This window comes from Drosophila miranda (genome assembly GCF_003369915.1).
Source record: "Drosophila miranda strain MSH22 chromosome Y unlocalized genomic scaffold, D.miranda_PacBio2.1 Contig_Y6_pilon, whole genome shotgun sequence".
Classification (NCBI taxonomy): Eukaryota; Metazoa; Arthropoda; class Insecta; order Diptera; family Drosophilidae; genus Drosophila; species Drosophila miranda.
Genome location: NW_022881651.1, coordinates 40,586 through 62,786, shown reverse-complemented (window position 1 = coordinate 62,786; position 22,201 = coordinate 40,586). Strand labels below are relative to the sequence as shown.

The 22,201-nt window shown below is 52.2% G+C and overlaps 3 protein-coding genes across 3 annotated transcripts; 2 read left to right on the top strand and 1 right to left on the bottom strand.

Moving 5' to 3' along the window:
* Positions 1–5,751: 5,751 nt before the first annotated feature.
* On the bottom strand, positions 5,752–10,298 carry LOC117195118. Its single transcript, XM_033399771.1, has 2 exons — positions 9,915–10,298; positions 5,752–6,140 (listed from the first exon to the last, which is right to left on the bottom strand). Exons 1-2 carry the CDS (start codon positions 10,158–10,160, stop codon positions 6,015–6,017), a joined length of 372 nt encoding a protein of 123 aa, XP_033255662.1. The 5' UTR covers positions 10,161–10,298; the 3' UTR covers positions 5,752–6,014.
* Positions 10,299–12,947: 2,649 nt separating this feature from the next.
* Positions 12,948–13,777, top strand: LOC117195117. Its single transcript, XM_033399770.1, has 2 exons — positions 12,948–13,175; positions 13,245–13,777. The coding sequence occupies exons 1-2, from the start codon at positions 13,061–13,063 to the stop codon at positions 13,556–13,558; spliced, it is 429 nt and encodes a 142-aa protein (XP_033255661.1). The 5' UTR covers positions 12,948–13,060; the 3' UTR covers positions 13,559–13,777.
* A 798-nt stretch (positions 13,778–14,575) lies between these two features.
* On the top strand, positions 14,576–15,797 carry LOC117195120. The gene is made up of 2 exons (XM_033399773.1): positions 14,576–14,744; positions 14,831–15,797. The coding sequence occupies exon 2, from the start codon at positions 14,878–14,880 to the stop codon at positions 15,436–15,438; it is 561 nt and encodes a 186-aa protein (XP_033255664.1). The 5' UTR covers positions 14,576–14,744; positions 14,831–14,877; the 3' UTR covers positions 15,439–15,797.
* Positions 15,798–22,201: the final 6,404 nt, after the last annotated feature.

The window sequence follows — 22,201 nt, the reverse complement described above, 5'->3', positions numbered from 1 at the left end:
GCGCGGATGCTTCAGGCTTTCCTCCTTGTACCCGGCCTGGAGCGCCCGCTGTATCCTTGTTGTGTTCCTGGGTGCAAAGGTTTCCGTCATTACGGCTAAGTGGTCGCTTTGGGTGTAAGCACTCAGCACTTGCCACTTCGCGTGGCGTGCGAGCTCTGGGCTTGCAAAGGTGAGGTCTATAATAGACTCCCGCCCTGCTTTGCTGAACGTTGGTGTGGTTCCTGTGTTGAGGAGACAGACGTTCAGGCTTGCAAACTCGTCCAGGAGCGATGTCCCACGGGGTGTGTTCTTGGCGCTGCCCCAAGTCGTGGCCCAGGCGTTAAGGTCGCCCGCTATCAGGACCGGCGTGCGTCGTTAGCGATGTTGCTGATGATCGCCTCATACTCCTGCTGCGTGAACCTTGGTGCTATGTAGCAGCTGTAGACAAAAGTGCCGCTGTGCTTAGCTCTCACATATCCCACTCTGGATGCTCTGTGGGTAAGCTGGCCTGGTTGTGGGCCACAGCTCCAGATTGCTGCTCCTCCGTCTGAGCTTTGCTGCCAGACTACTTCGTGTTTTTTGCCGTACGGCTCGCTGAGTAGCGCTATGTCGATCTTCTGCTCCAGGACTGTTTGCGCCAACAGATCCTGAGCAGCTCGGCAGTGGTTTAGGTTGAGCTGCAGGAGCTTAACCATCAACCAGTTTTGCTAGTGCCTTCTTATACTCAGGGCAGCTGCGGCTGAGGGCCGAGTGTGCAGTGTGTCCATAGGCCATGCACTTGAAGCAGCGGGTTGGCGCAATCCGTTGCCGCACGCGGCAGACAACCCAGCCGATTCGAACTTTTCCGAGCTCCAGGAGCTTCTTTGCGAGTGCGGGCTGAAGGTTCAGCGTAGCTACCTGCGTTGCGCCATATGCTTTCCGCATGTACGGCACTGCTCCTTGTGTTAAGTCGCCGTCGATCGCTGCAGCTATGAGCTCGTCTATGTTGAGTACCTCAACCGCGACTGTCTCTGCAGCTCCTGGGTGGCGGGGTCTGAGGATTGTTGCATCCTTAGAAGCAGCTCGCCCGAAGCTGTCTTCCTGATGCCCTGAACCTTGTTTTTGAGGCTCTGGAGCGTTGGTGCTGCCTTCACCAGTTTGAGGATGTCGGCGTATGATGCCTCCTCGGTGCATTTGACCAGCACTGCGTCTGGTCGGCCTTTCTGCTTGCGTTTCGCACAACTGCCTCTCACCTCACTCCACTTCTGTGTAGGGTTGGTGTCTTCCGCCTTGCCGCACTGCATCTTGGTTTCCTCTTGTCGAGTGGCGTCAGCTTGGTGTCCTTGCCTGGGCCTTCCGCGCGCGCTCTTCTCCTCAGTTCGGGGTTTTGCTTCGCTCTTGTGGGCTCCTGATGCCGTTTGCGTCGCACTGGGCTTGGTCATCCTGGGTAGGGGGCCAGTTGGGCCTGCAGTGTGATCATGGCACTGTCATCCTCCTGGCGCTGCCCTTTTATCCTCTGGCGCCTGCAGATGGGATTTGACTTCCACTTGCAACTCCTTCATGCGTGCTACCATCTTCTTGATGGCCATGTTGATCGACCTCTGGCCCTTCTCGTTCATCTGGTAGAGTAGGTCGTCCAGGATTGCGCCAATCTCGTCTATGTCCTGTAAGCAGTTCCTGCTTCGCTTGGGGGGGGTTTTTCTCCCGCTACTCGATGGTGTAGGGGGGTCCCTCGGCCTCTTCAGAGTATCAGTGCCCTTGCCGCCGTCCTGCGTGGCCCCACTGGCAAAGCTGTGCAACGAGCTCTGCTTCATTGGCGGTGTTAAAGCTGCTTTTGGCGGTGTTCGGGCCACCTTTGAGGCTTTTTGGAAAGCCATTGCTCCTTGGCTTGTAGCGAATTTTGCTTCGTCGGCCAAGGGTGCCACCGGCGAAGCAGGATTCGGGGGAACATCTCTCAGGGCCTCCAGGGTCCGCGCCCCGGCCACGGGATTCCTCCACGCGTGTGAATTTGGGATGGAACTTATGCGTAGGGGTATGTGCGGTTTGCAAGTGATCCCGCCTAGGAGTTAGGCAGTACCTTCCCTCAGGTGCGGTCGCTGACAGAAGCTAGCTGCTGTGGGCGCAGTTATCTTCCGCAGCGGTCTCTGTCGAGGGCTGGATGCTTTGGCACCTAGTGCCCCTTCACCACACTGCAGTCGATCAGCTGGTTAGTGGCCTGCACTATCCAGCCCTGGGACCCCAGTCGATCTGCTGCGAGGCCTGGAGTGAAGAAGAAGAACGGGAGAACCGGCCCAAAGGAGAGAAAGGATGAAAAAAGGTGGGAATCTCCAAGTGACGAGTGAAAAGCGCCGTCCAAAGCACTCACGGTGGGCCCCAGCGCCCCTGCCCCCTTTGGGTGACCGTGGAAGTGCAACGCGCAGCCCGGATCAGAAGCCAGTCGGGGTGAGACTCGATCCTCCCAGGTGAGCACGCGGTGTCAGCAAGAGCTTGAGCTAATTTCGGGTATTTTTTTCCATGTATCTTTCGCGATTTGTCTGTGTCTTGCAGAGCAGCTGTTTGGCGCGTCCGTACTCGAAAAATTCGCGGGTGTGTGCGTCGGCAATTGTGGCCCTAATGTAGAGCGAGTGGCACTGGTCCGGCCACCAGCTGTGGGCAATGGCGAACAACGACACACATAACTCGAACGGCACAGGTCCGGCCGCCCAAGTGTTTGTGTGTGTGTGTCTGAATGGCTGGCGGTAAGTATTTTGAGAGCCCTTTTTTTTCGTATGTGTGGCTGATGGATTTTTTTCCTTTTCCAGGACCATAGGGCAGTCTGAATGCCATGGCACTGAATCAGGCCACCAACTAAGAACGATGGCGGACACGACACACATAACTCGAACAGCACAGGTCCGGCCGCCCAAGTGAAATGGATGTTTGTGTGTGTGTGTGTATTTCCATTCCAGGTACACATGGCACTCTGAATGCTTTGATGGCGGCAGCGTCCGTTGTTCATTTTTGTTGTGGCATGGGAGTGATATGCATTTGTCATTTAATCCAATGCAGTGGCAGAGATGTGTCCAATTAGTACACAGCGTTCCAGGATATCTGGTTGTCAAGATGGTACCTCATGTTGCGGGCGTAGGCCTTAATGTCATCCATGGAGTCGTCATCTGTCCACATCTCATCGTCATCATTTTCTTCATCCATTTCAGGATCCGTCTCTGGAATGGCGGCTGGCGTTGGCCCTAACGTTTTTTGTGGTGGCTGTGATCGTGGTGGGGCAACCACTGTTGCTGCTGCCATTGTTGGTGGATTTTCCGATGTTTCTGGAACTGCTGGAGTTGCCTTCACTGCCTGGGATTGGATGAGCGAGGTGAGTAGTGACATCATCACTTCCAGCCTCTTTTCCAATCGCGTCATCCTCTGCGTATTCTCCAACAGTGCCTGGCTGCAGGATCCCTCGAAAGATTGGCGTTTCGGCTGCATCTTCTGCCGGGAGCGGTTGTTGGCAAACTGCTGCTGCTGCTGTCGCTGTTGTTGTTCGCGCTGCGGCTGCTGTTGCAGCTGCTGTAGCTGCTGCTGTTGTGCCTGAGAACGGCTCAATGGCTGCTCTGGACGTCGTCGCCCAGTGCGTGGGCGTCTGTTTTTTTGTATGTATTGGCTGCTGCTGCTTCTGCTTCTGCTGATGTTGTTGTTGTTGTCCTCTTCGTCGCCCAGGAGAGGAGACATTGAGTGGCGTCCATGCTGCCTGCTGCTGCTGCTGTCCGCGCCAGGGATTGGCTGGCGTTTGAGCTGGCTGTTGCTGCTGCTGCTGTCGGCGCCCTGGATGTGCTGGTGTTGTTTTTGCTGGTGGCTGCTGCTCTGGCAATGGCTGCAGAAGCGAGCTGCGCTTGCGACGCAACTCCTGCATGGCCACTCGGTGCGACAGAAGGCGGCCCCTTGCTGCCTTGAATGCCGGACATCCCTTGTAGGCGCTGATGTGGGCGCCCTGGCAAATGGCGCATTTGGGGGCGTCTGCCCTTGGCTTGGCACATGCCGTGGACGCGTGGGCACCCGCACACTTCATACAGACGAATGAACGCCTGCAGTAGGTGCGGGTGTGCCCAAAAGCCTGACATCTGTGGCACTGGGCTGGGTCCACTGGCTTGGCCTGCCTCTCAACGATCACCAACTGGTTGCCCAGCTGGGTTAATTGGAGGACATCGTGGTGGCTTTCATCCGGCTTGGGGGCTATCTCCAACTCGAACTGGTCGAGTGGCTGTCCATCGGATCTCGCTTTAATGGCTCTAATAAATTTAACTGAATAGCCCAGTTCGGCCATCTGATTTGTTATTAGTTGGGTGCTTGTGGAGTGGTGGAGATCTCGCACGACGATCCGTAGCCCACGGTCACTCTTGTGCTAGTGTGTGTAGTGGCCAGTCATCGCCTCGCTGCCGCCGCCATCGCCCAGGATTGCCATGATGGCATCCCTGGTAGCCATGTCGCGGGCCTGGATACGGACACCATTGCGGCTGATGAGCTTGGTGTGATAGCTACTGTTGCCCACCCTCGGGTCATTCTGCAGCTTGTCCAGAATGGGCATAATGTCGGGGACAGCTGGCAGAATGATGGGGGGGGAAATAATTGTCGTTGGTTGGTGCTGTCGCTGCAGCATCCGAATTTGTCTGGCATTGGGCATACTCAGGGAGGGCAGCTGGAGCAGCCTAACGCCGCCGCCGCTGCTGCTGCTGTGGGTTCCTGTGCCGCAACTACTAGTTGCATTTGCAGGTGAGTGAGGTAGAGCTAGTGGAGCATTGGCAGTGGCAGGGGCAGGGGCAGGGGCGGGGACGGGGGCGGGGGCAGGGGCATTTTGTGTAATTGTCCGCTGATGTTGTTGCTGGTTTGATTGTTGGTGATGATGGGGATGGTTTTGAATTTGGGGGATATGGGATTTGCTTGCCTGTTGGTTGGTACTTTCCCGGAGTCGTCGTTTGGCCGATGCATGATTGGCATCCAAATTGTCGTCGTCATCGTCGTCATCAAACTCAACAACCATGACATCACTGTCATCATCATCGTCATCATCATCAACCTCAGCGCGGACGCGCTTCAGTGGCGAACGGGCCGCTGCAGCAGAGGTGGATGGGATATCATCGGTATTGGCTGTGTTTGTTTCCGTTGGCTGATGTTGTTGTTTTTGATGTTGATGTGTTTGCTGCTGCTGATGTTCCTCTGGCGGTGGCGGTGGGGGGGGGGGGGGGGGTCCGCCTGTTAACATTGCTGTTAACAGGCATCGTCGTCTGGCTGCCGACGTAATTGTAGTTGTCGTTTTTGTGTTTGATGTCGCTGTTTGTGTGCTGATGTATGTCATCATTGTATTTGTGGTTGTGGTTGTGGTATTGGCTGTGTGCATTGCATTTGGAACCGCTGCTGTGGCCGATCGAGCGGGGTTTGTGCCATGGCTGCGGTTCGAGTTCGAACTCTCTCCCGAACGGGCACTCGAACACGAATCTTTTGTTGGCTGCTGTTCGTGCAGAGGCTGCTCGAGTGCCCTCTCGTACTGTCGCTGGTACGAGGTCGTTACCCGCTCTCTTTGCGCCTTCTCTCGCTCCTTGCTGTTTACGGCTCTCTCCACACCATGCATCGGCATACGGTGCATCGATACGTGTCTGTGTGTGTTGGAGTGTGGGAAGCGGAATTATTGGCGCGCTTGGTACCGCTTGGCTTGGCTTGGCTTGACATTGCGGTGCTTTGGCTGACGCCGCTGCCGCTGCCGCTGCCGCTGCCGACGCCGCCAATGCCTCAAGCCGGCGACTACCGCTGCTGCTGCTGCTGCTGGCGTTCCTGGGTATGGACCGCCTCCACCCAGTCGCCGATCTGGAACTGCTCCTGGCTGGTGAGATTGGGAATGGCCGCCCAGCTGTTGGGGCAGGGCAGGTCGGGGTCGGGGATGGGGCTTGTGGCCGGAGTGGCCGTGATGGTGGTGTCGGCATGGTATGTGGTCCTCACATACCCGGTAATGGTGGCTGGAGCCGGTCCAGGAATTGGAGGAAGTGCCTCCAACCAGGTGGCGGAGTCGGTGGATTGGCGTCTCAGTATCGCTGCGTTTGCCACGGTGCCGGTGGCTGCGCTGTCGGCGCTGTCGGAGCTGGCAGTGGAAATGGCTGATTTGGGGCGATCCCTGGCTGTGACGCCGTGTGGTCCTCGTCGTCGTCGTCCTCTTCTGGCAGTGGATTCGCGTGGCATAGCTGCGCTGGATTGGCTTTGGTTGGATTTGGTAATAAATTTTTTTTTCGACCGACGCGAGTGGAGTTTTTGTCAAGACAAATTATTCACACAGTTTTTTATTGGATTTTTTTTCAATATATACCCGCTTTGGGTTGAGGGCTCTCAGTGCTCCAACAGGGGAGGGGCTGAGAGGCTGGGGTGTGAGCCGCCAGCAACCAAGCGCGTTGCTTTATTAATATTTTTTTTTTTTTTTTTTTTTTTGGGCAGTATATGTCTTGATTTAATATATGTACATTTTTGTGTTTGTTTTACAATACAACTTTAAATGACACTCAAACACACACTAGTACATTTGATGGCACAATAAACTTTACAAACATATAATACTGCAGCAACGAAACACTTGTAACCTCGAAATAGGCCCGCAGCCAGCAGGCGGTAAGAGAGGGGGGGGGGGGGAGAAAGGGACGGAGGGACTAAACTAAACCTCGAACACGTCTCGACTCCACAACGTTCACGACACGACTTTTCCTTTGGACAGAGACCCAGACTCGAGACCAACCCACGATCGGGGCAAAAGGCTCCAAAAGTACGAATTGTCAAGAGGGGGGAGGGGGGACTCGTCAAGTGTGTGTAATAGTGTGTCAAGTGTGTGTGTGTGTGTGTGTGGTGTGAGTCAAGAAAGTAAAGTGGGGCCACGCTCAAAAGTATGCTGTCTCTTCCCTTTGTAATTCCCCCTAACTTAAAAATTTGATTTGCAATCCCCTGTGAGTTCGTCAACTTGATGTTTTGTTGGCTGTAATGCGGTGTGTGGTCTTCAGTCCCCTCTACTACCCTTGCCGCCTGCTGAGGGCAGACGACTAGGAATGTAGCATGTACATGTGGGCGGGCAGTTTATAGGGGGCGTAATTGTTTTATGCGAAGACTAGCATTTTTGGCTCAATTTAGGCCGTAGTGATGGTGGTGTGGCGGCAACTGATGCTGATTTGAAAGTCGATTTGAAACCGATAACCGATGTAATATTTTTGTAGTGGGGTGTCGGAGAACCGCACTAATTACGAAAATAACAATGGGGGGGGGGGGGAAGAAGGGGTTAAAGAAATGAGATCGAAAATTCAGAAAGTGCAGTGTTGCAACACGTAGTCAATTGAGGAATAGATAAAGAGAAAAGGTAAAAAATGCAGGTGCTTTGCGTGGAAAATAAAAAAAAAGAGACAAGCACTTGCAGAAATAACAATACAGATAAGTAGTAGACTGGAGTGAAGACGACGGAAAAACAGGTAAAACAGGTAATAAAAGAGATACTACACTGGAACAAAGACGAGACAAAACAGGTACAATTGATTTACGTTTACAATATTACAATAAACATAACAATTTAAAATAATGTCTATATCTTTTTTTTCTATAATTACAGGGAAGACAAGAAACAGCGGAGCATCGGCCGGCATAGCAAAACACAATGCTTGTAAAGACATTGCGTTGCATACCGGCCGACCCCGTCGTCCCCCCTGGTCGTCGAAATTGGCGTCATCCGAAGTCGTCAGAAGTAGGTGCAATTAGCACCTCGTCGTCGTCGTTGTGGCTGTGGCTGCCCTCTTGGAGAACCAGGGGCACTGGTCCGGCCACCAGCTGGGAGCCAGGAGTAGACGGCACACATATTACTGTGGCGACACGGGTCCGGCCGCCAAAGTGAAATGGATGTGAGTGTGTGTGTGCGTCGGCAATTGTGGCCCTAATGTAGAGCGAGTGGCACTGGTCCGGCCACCAGCTGGGAGCCAGGAGTAGATGGCACACATTTTACTGTGGCGACACGGGTCCGGCCGCCAAAGTGAAATGGATGTGAGTGTGTGTGTGCGTCGGCAATTGTGGCCCTAATGTAGAGCGAGTGGCACTGGTCCGGCCACCAGCTGTGGGCAATGGCGGACAACGACACACATAACTCGAACGGCACAGGTCCGGCCGCCCAAGTGTTTGTGTGTGTGTGTCTGAATGGCTGGCGGTAAGTATTTTGAGAGCCCTATTTTTTCGTATGTGTGGCTGATGGATTTTGTTCCTTTTCCAGGACCATAGGGCACTCTGAATGACATGGCACTGGATCCGGCCACCAACTAAGGACGATGGCGGACACGACACACATAACTCGAACGGCACAGGTCCGGCCGCCCAAGTGTAATGGATGTTTGTGTGTGTGTGTGTGTGTATTTCCATTCCAGGTACACATGGCACTCTGAATGCTTTGATGGCGGCAGCGTCCGTTGTTCATTTTTGTTGTGGCATGCGAGTGATATGCATTTGTCATTTAATCCAATGCAGTGGCAGAGATGTGTCCAATTAGTACACAGCGTTCCAGGATATCTGGTTGTCAAGATGGTACCTCATGTCATCCATGGAGTCGTCATCTGTCCACATCTCATCGTCATCATTTTCTTCATCCATTTCAGGATCCGTCTCTGGAATGGCGGCTGGCGTTGGCCCTAACGATTTTTGTGGTGGCTGTGATCGTGGTGGTTTCTTTGACCGCCTGGCTGCTGGAGCTGGGGCAACCACTGTTGCTGCTGCCATTGTTGGTGGATTTTCCGATGTTACTGCAACTGCTGGAGTTGCCGTCACTGCCTGGGATTGGATGAGCGAGGTGAGTAGTGACATCGTCACTCCCAGCCTCTTTTCCAATCGCGTCATCCTCTGCGTATTCTCCAACAGTGCCTGGCTGCAGGATCCCTCGAAAGATTGGCGTTTCGGCTGCATCTTCTGCCGGGAGCGGTTGTTGGCAAACTGCTGCTGCTGCTGCTGTCGCTGTTGTTGTTCGCGCTGCGACTGCTGTTGCAGCTGCTGTAGCTGCTGCTGTTGTGGTGCCTGGGAATGGCTCAATGGCTGCTCGGGACGTCGTCGCCCAGTGCGTGGGCCAGAGGCAGCAGGCGTCTGTTTTTTTTTTTCGAGGTAATTTTGATGCAAGTGCACGCCTACGTTGCGCACACTCGCCCGCCAGTTTTGCTACTGACGGAGTTTATTTCCAGCTTTTTCTTATTACCTAGGACATGGCAATTTACATTTAAGCTTAACTTACAACAATAATGCGATTTTAAAATTGGCGGGCTGTTAACATTAACTTACATTGACATTAGCATTACATTAACATTAACATTATAGCATGAAACTAATGGTCTGGCAGCCCTTATGTGTCAATCACAGGATTAACGTACATAAATCAGCAAGTGGTCACAAACAGATAAGTATTGACAATATTTGAACAATTATTTACATTTTAATCTAATTTAATTATATTTTATTTCTATTTGCAGGTACTGGATCATCGTCGTCGTCTGGAGCAGTGTGTTTGGCACGGTGCGCAACCGTACGGCGCTGGATGAGCGCGTGTGTAAGTGCAGAGTAAGTGCGCCGTGCAGAGTGGATGGAGCGATCGCCGTGGTCCTCCAGGTGGCCCGGGATTCGGCCAAATTTGTGTGGCGATGGTCGCCAGCAGCCATGAAGTGCAGGAAAACCACCCCTGCGTGGATTCGGATGCGCCATGTGTGCAGCGCAAGCGTGTCCAAATTTGCATTCATGGCCAACCAGCAGCCGTGATGACTCTCGTCCGCAGAGCCCTTCTGGAGGCCGGATGCCGTGGTGACGCCCATGAGGAAGGATCAGAGGAGCAACTAGGGGTGTCGCCCGGTGTCGCAAGCGTGTTTGTACACGCTTCAGGTGAATTTTGTGCCGTTTTAAATTGCTCTGTGGAGGGGATCATCGGTAATGATTTGGACGTCGTCGTCGTCGTCGACCACCCGTTCAAGGCGCCGTCGGACTTGCTCCAGTCCGTGGTCCAGAAGTGCCTCTTGCGGATTGCGTCGATGGCTGTCGTCCAGGGTGCGTGAGCTGCTGCTTGCAGCCCGTGTCTGGCAACGATAATGTGACGTCTGCAGGTTGCTGCTCGCCAGAATTTGCTGTGTCTGCTGCTGGGTCCGCTGCTGTGTCTGCTGCTGGGTCCGCTGCTGCGTCTGCTGCTGCATCTGTTGCTGAGTCTGCTGCTGCGTCTGTTGCTGAGTCTGCTGCTGGGTATGCTGCTGCGTCACTGGATCGGGATCCCCCTCGTAATCTGGCAGGATTATCCTTTGGACAGATAGTGGCTGGCCAAAGATAAGAGCCACTATTCTTTCCCGGGGAGTTTGGCCGTTGAGGTATCGTTTCCTGAAGCAATTTATCATCGAACCGTTGAACCTTTCGGGGTTCGGATTGATGATATTTTGTTGTTGGATTCTTCTTAATTGCCTGGCGTCTGATTACCTACGTTGTCTCTTTCTTTTCAGCTCCTCCTCTTCGAGACGGACCAGCGCTGGAAGCGATTCCTCGGAGATGGCCGGATCTGGATGTTGTTGTTGATGTGAGAATAAGTACTGATTTTGAGGCTGCAGCGGGCGGAAGTGTTGGAGCAGCTGTTGCAGATATCGTGGCCTCTGCAATCGCTGTGGCTCATACGGCTGCAGTAATAGTTTCCGAGCCTCCGGATTGACATGGCAAGCCAAGGAGTTGGCGAAGCGCCCACTTGCCGCATGGAACACTTCGTCAATTGTGTCTAGATTGTGAGTCTGCCTTATGGCATCGTTCCTGGTGAACCTTGTCGCCTTCATTGCCCGTCTAATGATTTTATTTTGTAGGCTTTGCACCCGTCGCAGCTGGGAATCGGATGTAAGTGCGCCCCAAACCGGAAGACCATATTGCCAAATGGGCATGATGAGCTGCTTGATGACGATAGCCTTGATTTCGTTAGGCAGCCGGCTTTTTGGGCCAGCAAGCCACTCCAGTTTGGCCGCTTAGGGTGAGTTTTTTGTCCATTTTTATGCCCAGATATGTGTGTGATTTGTCAAGTGGCACAGCCTGTCCATTTATAGTCGGCGTTTGCCTTAAGTCCGTTGATCTAATTGTCCTCAGTGTGAATATTACATGTCCGGTTTTTTTTGCATTTATGTTAATGCACCACTTCTTGGCCCATATAGAGAAGTGTTGTAGGTACCGCTGGTTATTTTTGACTGCCACATTTGGGATTGCAGATGCGCTCATTATCACCGTGTCGTTGGCATACGTGGACAGCAGCATTGATTCCCGTTCTGGATGGAAGCCAGTGCTGTCAGGGATGAGGTGAGGCATGGGTATGTCCGAGGCATAGATCGTGTATAGTATTGGCCCAAGTACACTACCCTGCGGGACTCCAGCTGATATTTTTCCGATTCTTGACAGATCATCGTCTCCGCAGCTCACGCAAAAAGTGCGTTCAGCCAGGTAGCTCTCCAGAATGCAGTACAAATTTAAAGGCAGCAGCTTCTTCAACTTGTACAGCAGCCCTTCATGCCATACTCGGTCAAAAGCTTCGGATATGTCCAGAAAAATTGCCGAGCAAACTTGTTTTTTCTCATACGCCTTGAGGATATATTGTGTGACTCGAGCCAGCTGCTGCTCAGTGCCATGCTCCCGCCGAAATCCAAATTGGTAATTGGGTACGGCCTTGGCAAAATTCTCCACCTCAAACAATCTCGCCATCAGCAATTTTTCAAAGATCTTTGAAAGGCCAGATAATAGACTGATTGGCCGGTAGGAACACATGTCGGCTGTGTTTTTGCCCGGCTTTAAAATCATTTTAATCTGGGCATGTTTCCACTGACTTGGAAAGTGGCCCAGTCTGAAAATGGAGTTATAAATTAATATTAAATATAATAGCGCTTTTTTTGGCAAATTTTTAATCAGTTTGTTATTGATTTTGTCGCCCCCAGTTGATTTGGACAGCTCCAATGCATCAACAATCTGCATCAGCTCAGGCAGTGTGACTGGTCTGAAGGGAATCCTGATTTCCTGGTCTGGTTGTAGCTGCTTCTGCCGTTTTGACTGCTCACGCTCTCTGTTGATTGCGGTCCGCTCTTCATCTGAATTGGATAGTATCGGGCTGAATCTCTCCTCCAGGTGAGTAGCAAAGGCATCGGCTGTCTCGGCTGTTGACTTTGTGCACGAGACACTTGCCTTGCCTCCAGTCATAGTTGGCAGCCTCAGTGGCCAGTTTGGCTGCGGCTGTCTTTTGATTGTGCTGGTCAGTTTCCAAAGTTTCTGCATTTGATAGCGGTCTTTGTTGTCAATCCCTGTGAACAGTTTGTTGATATTTTTGTTTTTCAGGATTGTGAGCCCCTTATTAAGACGATTTTGCGCCGCCCTGTAGTTTCGTCTGGCTTCGATGGTGCGAGTCGCCAGCCAGATCCTCTTGCACTGCTGTTTGTTGGAAAGCAGCTCGCTAGTAGCCACGTCCAGCTTAAGGTGATGGTGCCGGTGATGTTGCTGTGACCGCTGCTGATGTTGATGCTGTCGCTGCTGTGGCCATCTTCGATGTGAGTTTGGATGCTGCTGTTGATGTTGTGTTGTTGCTGCTGCTGCTGCTACCCGTATATTGTCCAAAAACAAGTCAACGACGTCATCAATGTCCTGCGCTATTCTAATCTCGGTGTTGAGATTGATCAACCGTTCCAGCGACTTTTGAAACAGGCTGATATTGGCACGTGCTGGGAGCAGATGTTTCCTGGCTGTGGGCGTAGGATGTCTACGTCCACCGCTGCCGATCGTCAACTCCACCCTGAGTTTTGGCCTCATCTGGCCGGCGATCTCTCATCTGGCTGCGGGCCTAGTCGAGGTTACAAGTGTTTCGTTGCTGCAGATTATATGTTTGTAAATTAATGTGCCATAAAATGTACTAGTGTGTGTTTGAGTGTCGTTTAAAGTTGAATTGTAAAACAAACACAAAAATGTACATAAATTAAATTAAGACATATACTGCCCACAAATATTAATAAAGCAACGCGCTTGGTTGCTGGCGGCTCACACCCCAGCCTCTCAGCCCCACCCCTGTGGAGCACTGAGAGCCCTCAACCCAAAGATGCTCGTTGCTCGTTGCTCGTTTGAGAAGTCGAAAGGTTTATCCAGGAGACGGAAAAGCCGGAAAAAGATACGAGAAATGCCTGCAAAGAAAAAACTTGAAGGCAAAGCTAAAGGTAAAGGAAGTACTCGGTTCTGCGGCCATCGGACAGTCGTAACTCATTTCTCCTTTCGTCTCATTTCAGCCGGGAGTATACTGGGGGATACAGGATCTGTGGCAACCGCGACTATGGTTCGGCGCCAAATGCCGCCGCGCGCCTGCAAGAGCAAGAGCCAGAGCGCCGCCAGGCCCAGTCTTAGTCCCAGCCGCCTGGCCAAGAAGCCCAGCCTGACGCCGACCACCGGTTCTCAGGCGCCATCGCAGACCATCGCAAAGTCGAGGCCCACCGGTCTCGAGACGATTTTTGAACGGCCCGGCAATGAGGACGACGGGCCCACCAGCAGCCATGCCGTGGCATTCGGCGAGTGTCAGCGCCGCGTCCTCGCCCTGGGTACATAATGACACTGCGGGCGTCCCGCACTACTTTGGACAGCGTAATGCTCGGGGGCTCGGACGATGAAGGCGAGTCGGTCGGAGTCGCTCCCGCAGTCGCTCCCGTAGCTGCTCCCGAAGTCGTTCCCGCTGGAGGAAATGCCGGTACAAATCAGCCGGCACCATTCGTGCTGCGCACCAGCAGGAGGCTCAAGAGTCTGCCTCCGTTTTAGATTTTTGCACCTTCCCCCCTCCAAATGAAAGAAAAAGAATAAAGAAAAGAAAAGCAAAGAAAAGAAAAACCCTCTACAGAATGTCTCTTTTGCTCTCATTGTAAATTGAAGCGCCTCTTTCGGCGGAACCTACCCCAAGAGCGGAAAGCGGAGATCAATTAGAATTGTGAACCCCAAAGCGAGCGATTGATACGATACACACACGAGTACTCATGCCCAAGCCCGAGTACTACTCTGTCCAGCATCCACATCGGGGAATCAACATAAATGGGTGGCTCCGCGGACGGTGTTCCAGCAGTCGCGTTTGGGCGGTCCGAGTGAGCAGTAACGGATCTTCTGCAGAAATCAGTGCATAGATACAGTATCTGAAGGATCAAAGTGTTGAAAATCAATTAAAAGGTGATCATCCATCCCACGACAAGGAGAGGGGGCAGGGGGCGAATGGCGCCACACAGATTTCTGTACGGGCCTCTGAAAGGGAATCGAATCGAATCGCTCCGAATTGGCGTTGGAATGTCCAATAATAAACGGTAGATTCTATTACTCGTTAACCCCGCGGGTCAATGAGAGAGAACTATGGCAAAAGATACAAAGTAGCTGCTGTACCCTTGCCACAGCCACAGATACAGATACATGCCTCTGAGAGTGTGGCAGTAATTGAATTAACCTTTGCGTGCCGTCTGTCTCTGTCCGTGTCTGTGAATAAATCGCGGGTCTTGGCTTGAGTAACACTATTCCTCCGTCCTTCGTCGTACCGATAGATGGACGAGGCTTCTGGCACGCCGACAACCGATGGCAAGTCCCTGGATGAGGCGCCGGTGGCCGCAGGACTGGAGCCCACACAGCCGATCGGCTTCCTGCAGCTCTTCCGCTTCTCCACCTGCGGGGAGATCGCGTGGCTCTTCTTTGGGTTCCTCATGTGCTGCGTCAAGGCGTTGACCCTGCCCGCAGTGGTCATCATTTACAGCGAGCTCACAGCAGTGAGTACCGGGCACAGATACTCCCGCAGATGCAGATTCAGATACTCCAACCACAATCTCTCTCCCTTCGATTCTCGATTCCGTAGCCCTCTCCGCTGCCACGAACATCACCACGCTGTCTTTTCCCTTCACGATGGCCAACAGCAGCGGCGGCGGGTACACCATTCCCACGGGGACCCTGAGCATCCTTCCCATCGCGGCGAACGCCCAGCTGCCGACCATCACAACAACGGCCAGTGGCTACGAGCCCAATGACGTCATCACCACGATCCCCGTCTCGCTCTCCATTCAGCGCTTCCCCTCGTCCCTGTCCATCGTGGACCTGGCCCAGGAGCAGGACGGCTACAGCAACAGTGGCTCCAGCAACGGCATGACCGTGGGGCCGGGTGCGGGCGGCGGCGGCGGCATCACCACCACGGCCCTCCTGACCGTGAAGCCCCTGAACGGCAGCGGCAACGGCAACATTTCGCGGAACAACAGCTTCAGTCTGAGCTTCAACCTGCAGGACCCCACAGTGCGCTCCTCGGTGCGTTCGGCAGGAGCCCCCACAGTGGATACAGTGGACAACTCTTCATCCGGTGGCACGATCGCCCTGCCCCAGAGCGGCGCCACGGCAACGGCAACGGCCACGAGTGCTACCTCAACCCTCGCCAAACACAGTCCCGAGGCCAAGACAGGAGAGGTCTATGTCTGAGCGGAGGAACAGGACACCTATTCCGACCCATCCACTGGATTATAGCTTTCGTCGTAGGTTTAAGCACCCCCTTCCAGAACCACTGATACGATATTATCATCTAGGAAAGAGAACAAAACAAGAGTAATCCTCTCTTCGGATTGTACTTACATATGCACACATCAATATACATACATATATAGCCCACAGACGATATCGTATCGTAATGGATCGTATCGTACGGCACACGCGAGTCTTTCTCGATAGTTGGACGAATAAATTACGAATAAAATCTTTACCAAGAGAATCTCCATTATATTACCCGTGCAAACATTGGACCGTGTAAATACTTTGGAACCCTCCCCCTATGTGATATGCGATTATTGTATGTGTTTTTTTTTTTTTTTTTGTTCAAGCTATAAAATTTGTGCATCTTTAGGATTAATGTGGAACCAATCCATGTAGAGGATGGTAGAAGAACACAGATCTAAGAAATTCTAGGCTCCTTTGTACAGATACAGAAACAGTTACAGATGATCGACGAGGCAGATGAAGCGGTGTGACACGTCGGGCGACTAACGAGCCCCTTAACTTGTTTGCCGCCCAACTAAACTGTTAAAAATTCTTAATTAACGCCAATAAGGAATACATTAAAATGCCGACGCCAAGCCAAGCAGCCATTTTCCCAACTCGCCCCACACACATTCACATTCCCCTTCCCAACCACTACCGACAAGCTTAATTTCCTCTTTCTCGCCAATGTAAATTAAAATTCTGTGCGCCACTAGCACCTCGTCGTCGTCGTTGTGGCTGTGGCTGCCCTCTTGGAGAACCAGTGGCACTGGTCCGGCCACCAGCTGGGAGCCAGGAGTAGACGGCACACTGTGGCGACACGGGTCCGGCCGCCAAAGTGAAATGGATGTGAGTGTGTGTGTGCGTCGGCAATTGTGGCCCTAATGTAGAGCGAGTGGAACTGGTCCGGCCACCAGCTGTGGGCAATGGCGGACAACGACACACCTACTCGAACGGCACAGGTCCGGCCGCCCAAGTTTAATGGATGTTTGTGTGTGTGTGCGTCGGCAATTGTGGCCCTAATGTAGAGCGAGTGGCACTGGTCCGGCCACCAGCTGTGGGCAATGGCGGACAACGACACACATAACTCGAACGGCACAGGTCCGGCCGCCCAAGTGTTTGTGTGTGTGTGTCTGAATGGCTGGCGGTAAGTATTTTGAGAGCCCTTTTTTTTCGTATGTGTGGCTGATGGATTTTTTTCCTTTTCCAGGACCATAGGGCACTCTGAATGCCATGGCACTGGATCCGGCCACCAACTAAGGACGACGGCGGACACGACACACATAACTCGAACGGCACAGGTCCGGCCGCCCAAGTGTAATGGGTGTTTGTGTGTGTGTGCGTCGGCAATTGTGGCCCTAATGTAGAGCGAGTGGCACTGGTCCGGCCACCAGCTGTGGGCAATGGCGGACAACGACACACCTACTCGAACGGCACAGGTCCGGCCGCCCAAGTGTAATGGATGTTTGTGTGTGTGTGCGTCGGCAATTGTGGCCCTAATGTAGAGCGAGTGGCACTGGTCCGGCCACCAGCTGTGGGCAATGGCGGACAACGACACACATAACTCGAACGGCACAGGTCCGGCCGCCCAAGTGTTTGTGTGTGTGTGTCTGAATGGCTGGCGGTAAGTATTTTGAAAGCCCTTTTTTTTCGTATGTGTGGCTGATGGATTTTTTTCCTTTTCCAGGACCATAGGGCACTCTGAATGCCATGGCACTGGATCCGGCCACCAACTAAGGACGATGGTGGACACGACACACATAACTCGAACGGCACAGGTCCGGCCGCCCAAGTGTAATGGATGTTTGTGTGTGTGTGTGTGTGTATTTCCATTCCAGGTACACATGGCACTCTGAATGCTTTGATGGCGGCAGCGTCCGTTGTTCATTTTTGTTGTGGCATGCGAGTGATATGCATTTGTCATTTAATCCAATGCAGTGGCAGAGATGTGTCCAATTAGTACACAGCGTTCCAGGATATCTGGTTGTCAAGATGGTACCTCATGTTGCGGGCGTAGGCCTTAATGTCATCCATGGAGTCGTCATCTGTCCACAACTCATCGTCATCATTTTTTTCATCCATTTCAGGATCCGTCTCTGGAATGGCGGCTGGCGTTGGCCCTAACGTTTCTTGTGGTGGCTGTGATCGTGGTGGTTTCTTTGACCGCCTGGCTGCTGGAGCTGGGGCAACCACTGTTGCTGCTGCCATTGTTGGTGGATTTTCCGATGTAACTGCAACTGCTGGAGTTGCCGTCACTGCCTGGGATTGGATGAGCGAGGTGAGTAGTGACATCGTCACTTCCAGCCTCTTTTCCAATCGCGTCATCCTCTGCGTATTCTCCAACAGTGCCTGGCTGCAGGATCCCTCCAAAGATTGGCGTTTCGGCTGCATCTTCTGCCGGGAGCGGTTGTTGGCAAACTGCTGCTGCTGCTGCTGTCGCTGTTGTTGTTCGCGCAGCGGCTGCTGTTGCAGCTGGGGTAGCTGCTGCTGTTGTGGTGCCTGGGAACGGCTCAATGGCTGCTCTGGACGTCGTCGCCCAGTGCGTGGGCCAGAGGCAGCAGGCGTCTGTTTTTTTTTTTTTTTCGAGGTAATTTTGATGCAAGTGCACGCCTACGTTGCGCACTCTCGCCCGCCAGTTTTGCTACTGACGGAGTTTATTTCCAGCTTTTTCTTATTACCTAGGACATGGCAATTTACATTTAAGCTTAACTTACAACAATAATGCGATTTTAAAATTGGCGGGCTGTTAACATTAACATTACATTGACATTAGCATTACATTAACATTAACATTATAGCATGAAACTAATGGTCTGGCAGCCCTTATGTGTCAATCACAGGATTAACGTACATAAATCAGCAAGTGGTCACAAACAGATAAGTATTGACAATATTTGAACAATTATTTACATTTTAATCTAATTTAATTATATTTTATTTCTATTTGCAGGTACTGGATCATCGTCGTCGTCTGGAGCAGTGTGTTTGGCACGGTGCGCAACCGTACGGCGCTGGATGAGCGCGTGTGTAAGGTGCGGCAGGAGACGTGGACAATGCACAGCGCCGTGCAGAGTGGATGGAGCGATCGCCGTGGTCCTCCAGGTGGCCCGGGATTCGGCCAAATTTGTGTGGCGATGGTTGCCAGCAGCCATGAAGTGCAGGAAAACCACCCCTGCGTGGATTCGGATGCGCCATGTGTGCAGCGCAAGCGTGTCCAAATTTGCATTCATGGCCAAGCAGCAGCCGTGATGACTCTCGTCCGCGGAGCCCTTCTGGAGGCCGGATGCCGTGGTGACGCCCATGAGGAAGGATCAGAGGAGCAACTAGGGGTGTCGCCCGGTGTCGCAAGCGTGTTTGTACACGCTTCAGGTGAATTTTGTGCCGTTTTAAATTGCTCTGTGGAGGGGATAATTTTGCAAATTTTAATGTCATTTTTTCATTTACCAGGTACAACGACAATGTCCACCACAGGAATATTGGACTTGCTGCGGCCGGATTGCGGCGTCCCAATAATCGGCGCCGTGCTGCACCAAAGTGCGGAGTGACTGTGGCGGTGTGTGCAATGTGCCGGCCGGCATCATCGTCGTTGTTGTGGTCGTCGTCATCTGAGATGGATTGGACATCGGTGATGATTTGGACGTCGTCGTCGTCGTCATCGGTAATGATTTGGACGTCGTCGTCGTCGTCGTCGTCGTCGTCGACCACCCGTTCAAGGCGCCGTCGGACTTGCTCCAGTCCGTGGTCCAGAAGTGCCTCTTGCGGATTGCGTCGATGGCTGTCGTCCAGGGTGCGTGAGCTGCTGCTTGCAGCCCGTGTCTGGCAACGATAATGTGACGTCTGCAGGTTGCTGCTCGCCAGAATTTGCTGTGTCTGCTGCTGGGTCCGCTGCTGTGTCTGCTGCTGGGTCCGCTGCTGCGTCTGCTGCTGCATCTGTTGCTGAGTCTGCTGCTGCGTCTGTTGCTGAGTCTGCTGCTGGGTATGCTGCTGCGTCACTGGATCGGGATCCCCCTCGTAATCTGGCAGGATTATCCTTTGGACAGATAGCGGCTGGCCAAAGATAAGAGCCACTATTCTTTCTCGGGGAGTTTGGCCGCTGAGGTATCGTTTCCTGAAGCAATTTATCATCGAACCGTTGATATTTTGTTGTTGGATTCTTCTTAATTGCCTGGCGTCTGATTCCTCCTGTCTCTTTCTTTTCAGCTCCTCCTCTTCGAGACGGACCAGCGCTGGAAGCGATTCCTCGGAGATGGCCGGATCTGGATGTTGTTGTTGATGGCTGCTCCGATCCTGATTTTGAGGCTGCAGCGGGCGGAAGTGTTGGAGCAGCTGTTGCAGATATCGTGGCCTCTGCAATCGCTGTGGCTCATACGGCTGCAGTAATAGTTTCCGAGCCTCCGGATTGACATGGCAAGCCAAGGAGTTGGCGAAGCGCCCACTTGCTGCATGGAACACTTCGACAATTGTGTCTAGATTGTGAGTCTGCCTTATGGCATCGTTCCTGGTGAACCTTGTCGCCTTCATTGCCCGTCTAATGATTTTATTTTGTAGGCTTTGCACCCGTCGCAGCTGGGAATCGGATGTAAGTGCGCCCCAAACCGGAAGACCATATTGCCAAATGGGCATGATGAGCTGCTTGATGACGATAGCCTTGATTTCGTTAGCAGCCGGCTTTTTGGGCCAGCAAGCCACTCCAGTTTGGCCGCTCTTGATCGGAGTTTTGTGCAGAGCGTCGTGATGTGTGAGCTTAGGGTGAGTTTTTTGTCCATTTTTATGCCCAGATATGTGTGTGATTTGTCAAGTGGCACAGCCTGTCCATTTATAGTCGGCGTTTGCCTTAAGTCCGTTGATCTAATTGTCCTCAGTGTGAATATTACATGTCCGGTTTTTTTTGCATTTATGTTAATGCACCACTTCTTGGCCCATATAGAGAAGTGTTGTAGGTACCGCTGGTTATTTTTGACTGCCACATTTGGGATTGCAGATGCGCTCATTATCACCGTGTCGTCGGCATACGTGGACAGCAGCATTGATTCCCCTTCTGGATGGAAGCCAGTGCTGTCAGGGATGAGGTGAGGCATGGGCATGTCCGAGGCATAGATCGTGTATAGTATTGGCCCAAGTACACTACCCTGCGGGACTCCAGCTGATATTTTTCCGATTCTTGACAGATCATCGTCTCCGCAGCTCACGCAAAAAGTGCGTTCAGCCAGGTAGCTCTCCAGAATGCAGTACAAATTTAAAGGCAGCAGCTTCTTCAACTTGTACAGCAGCCCTTCATGCCATACTCGGTCAAAAGCTTCGGATATGTCCAGAAAAATTGCCGAGCAAACTTGTTTTTTCTCATACGCCTTGAGGATATATTGTGTGACTCGAGCCAGCTGCTGCTCAGTGCCATGCTCCCGCCGAAATCCAAATTGGTAATTGGGTACGGCCTTGGCAAAATTCTCCACCTCAAACAATCTCGCCATCAGCAATTTTTCAAAGATCTTTGAAAGGCCAGATAATAGACTGATTGGCCGGTAGGAACACATGTCGGCTGTGTTTTTGCCCGGCTTTAAAATCATTTTAATCTGGGCATGTTTCCACTGACTTGGAAAGTGGCCCAGTCTGAAAATGGAGTTATAAATTAATATTAAATATAATAGCGCTTTTTTTGGCAAATTTTTAATCAGTTTGTTATTGATTTTGTCGCCCCCAGTTGATTTGGACAGCTCCAATGCATCAACAATCTGCATCAGCTCAGGCAGTGTGACTGGTCTGAAGGGAATCCTGATTTCCTGGTCTGGTTGTAGCTGCTTCTGCCGTTTTGACTGCTCACGCTCTCTGTTGATTGCGGTCCGCTCTTCATCTGAATTGGATAGTATCGGGCTGAATCTCTCCTCCAGGTGAGTAGCAAAGGCATCGGCTGTCTCGGCTGTTGACTTTGTCCACGAGACACTTGCCTTGCCTCCAGTCATAGTTGGCAGCCTCAGTGGCCAGTTTGGCTGCGGCTGTCTTTTGATTGTGCTGGTCAGTTTCCAAAGTTTCTGCATTTGATAGCGGTCTTTGTTGTCAATCCCTGTGAACAGTTTGTTGATATTTTTGTTTTTCAGGATTGTGAGCCCCTTATTAAGACGATTTTGCGCCGCCCTGTAGTTTCGTCTGGCTTCGATGGTGCGAGTCGCCAGCCAGATCCTCTTGCACTGCTGTTTGTTGGAAAGCAGCTCGCTAGTAGCCACGTCCAGCTTAAGTGATGGTGCCGGTGATGTTGCTGTGACCGCTGCTGATGTTGATGCTGTCGCTGCTGTGGCCATCTTCGATGTGAGTTTGGATGCTGCTGTTGATGTTGTGTTGTTGCTGCTGCTGCTGCTACCCGTATATTGTCCAAAAACAAGTCAACGACGTCATCAATGTCCTGCGCTATTCTAATCTCGGTGTTGAGATTGATCAACCGTTCCAGCGACTTTTGAAACAGGCTGATATTGGCACGTGCTGGGAGCAGATTTTTCCTGGCTGTGGGCGTAGGATGTCTACGTCCACCGCTGCCGATCGTCAACTCCACCCTGAGTTTTGGCCTCATCTGGCCGGCGATCTCTCATCTGGCTGCGGGCCTAGTCGAGGTTACAAGTGTTTCGTTGCTGCAGATTATATGTTTGTAAATTAATGTGCCATCAAATGTACTAGTGTGTGTTTGAGTGTCGTTTAAAGTTGAATTGTAAAACAAACACAAAAA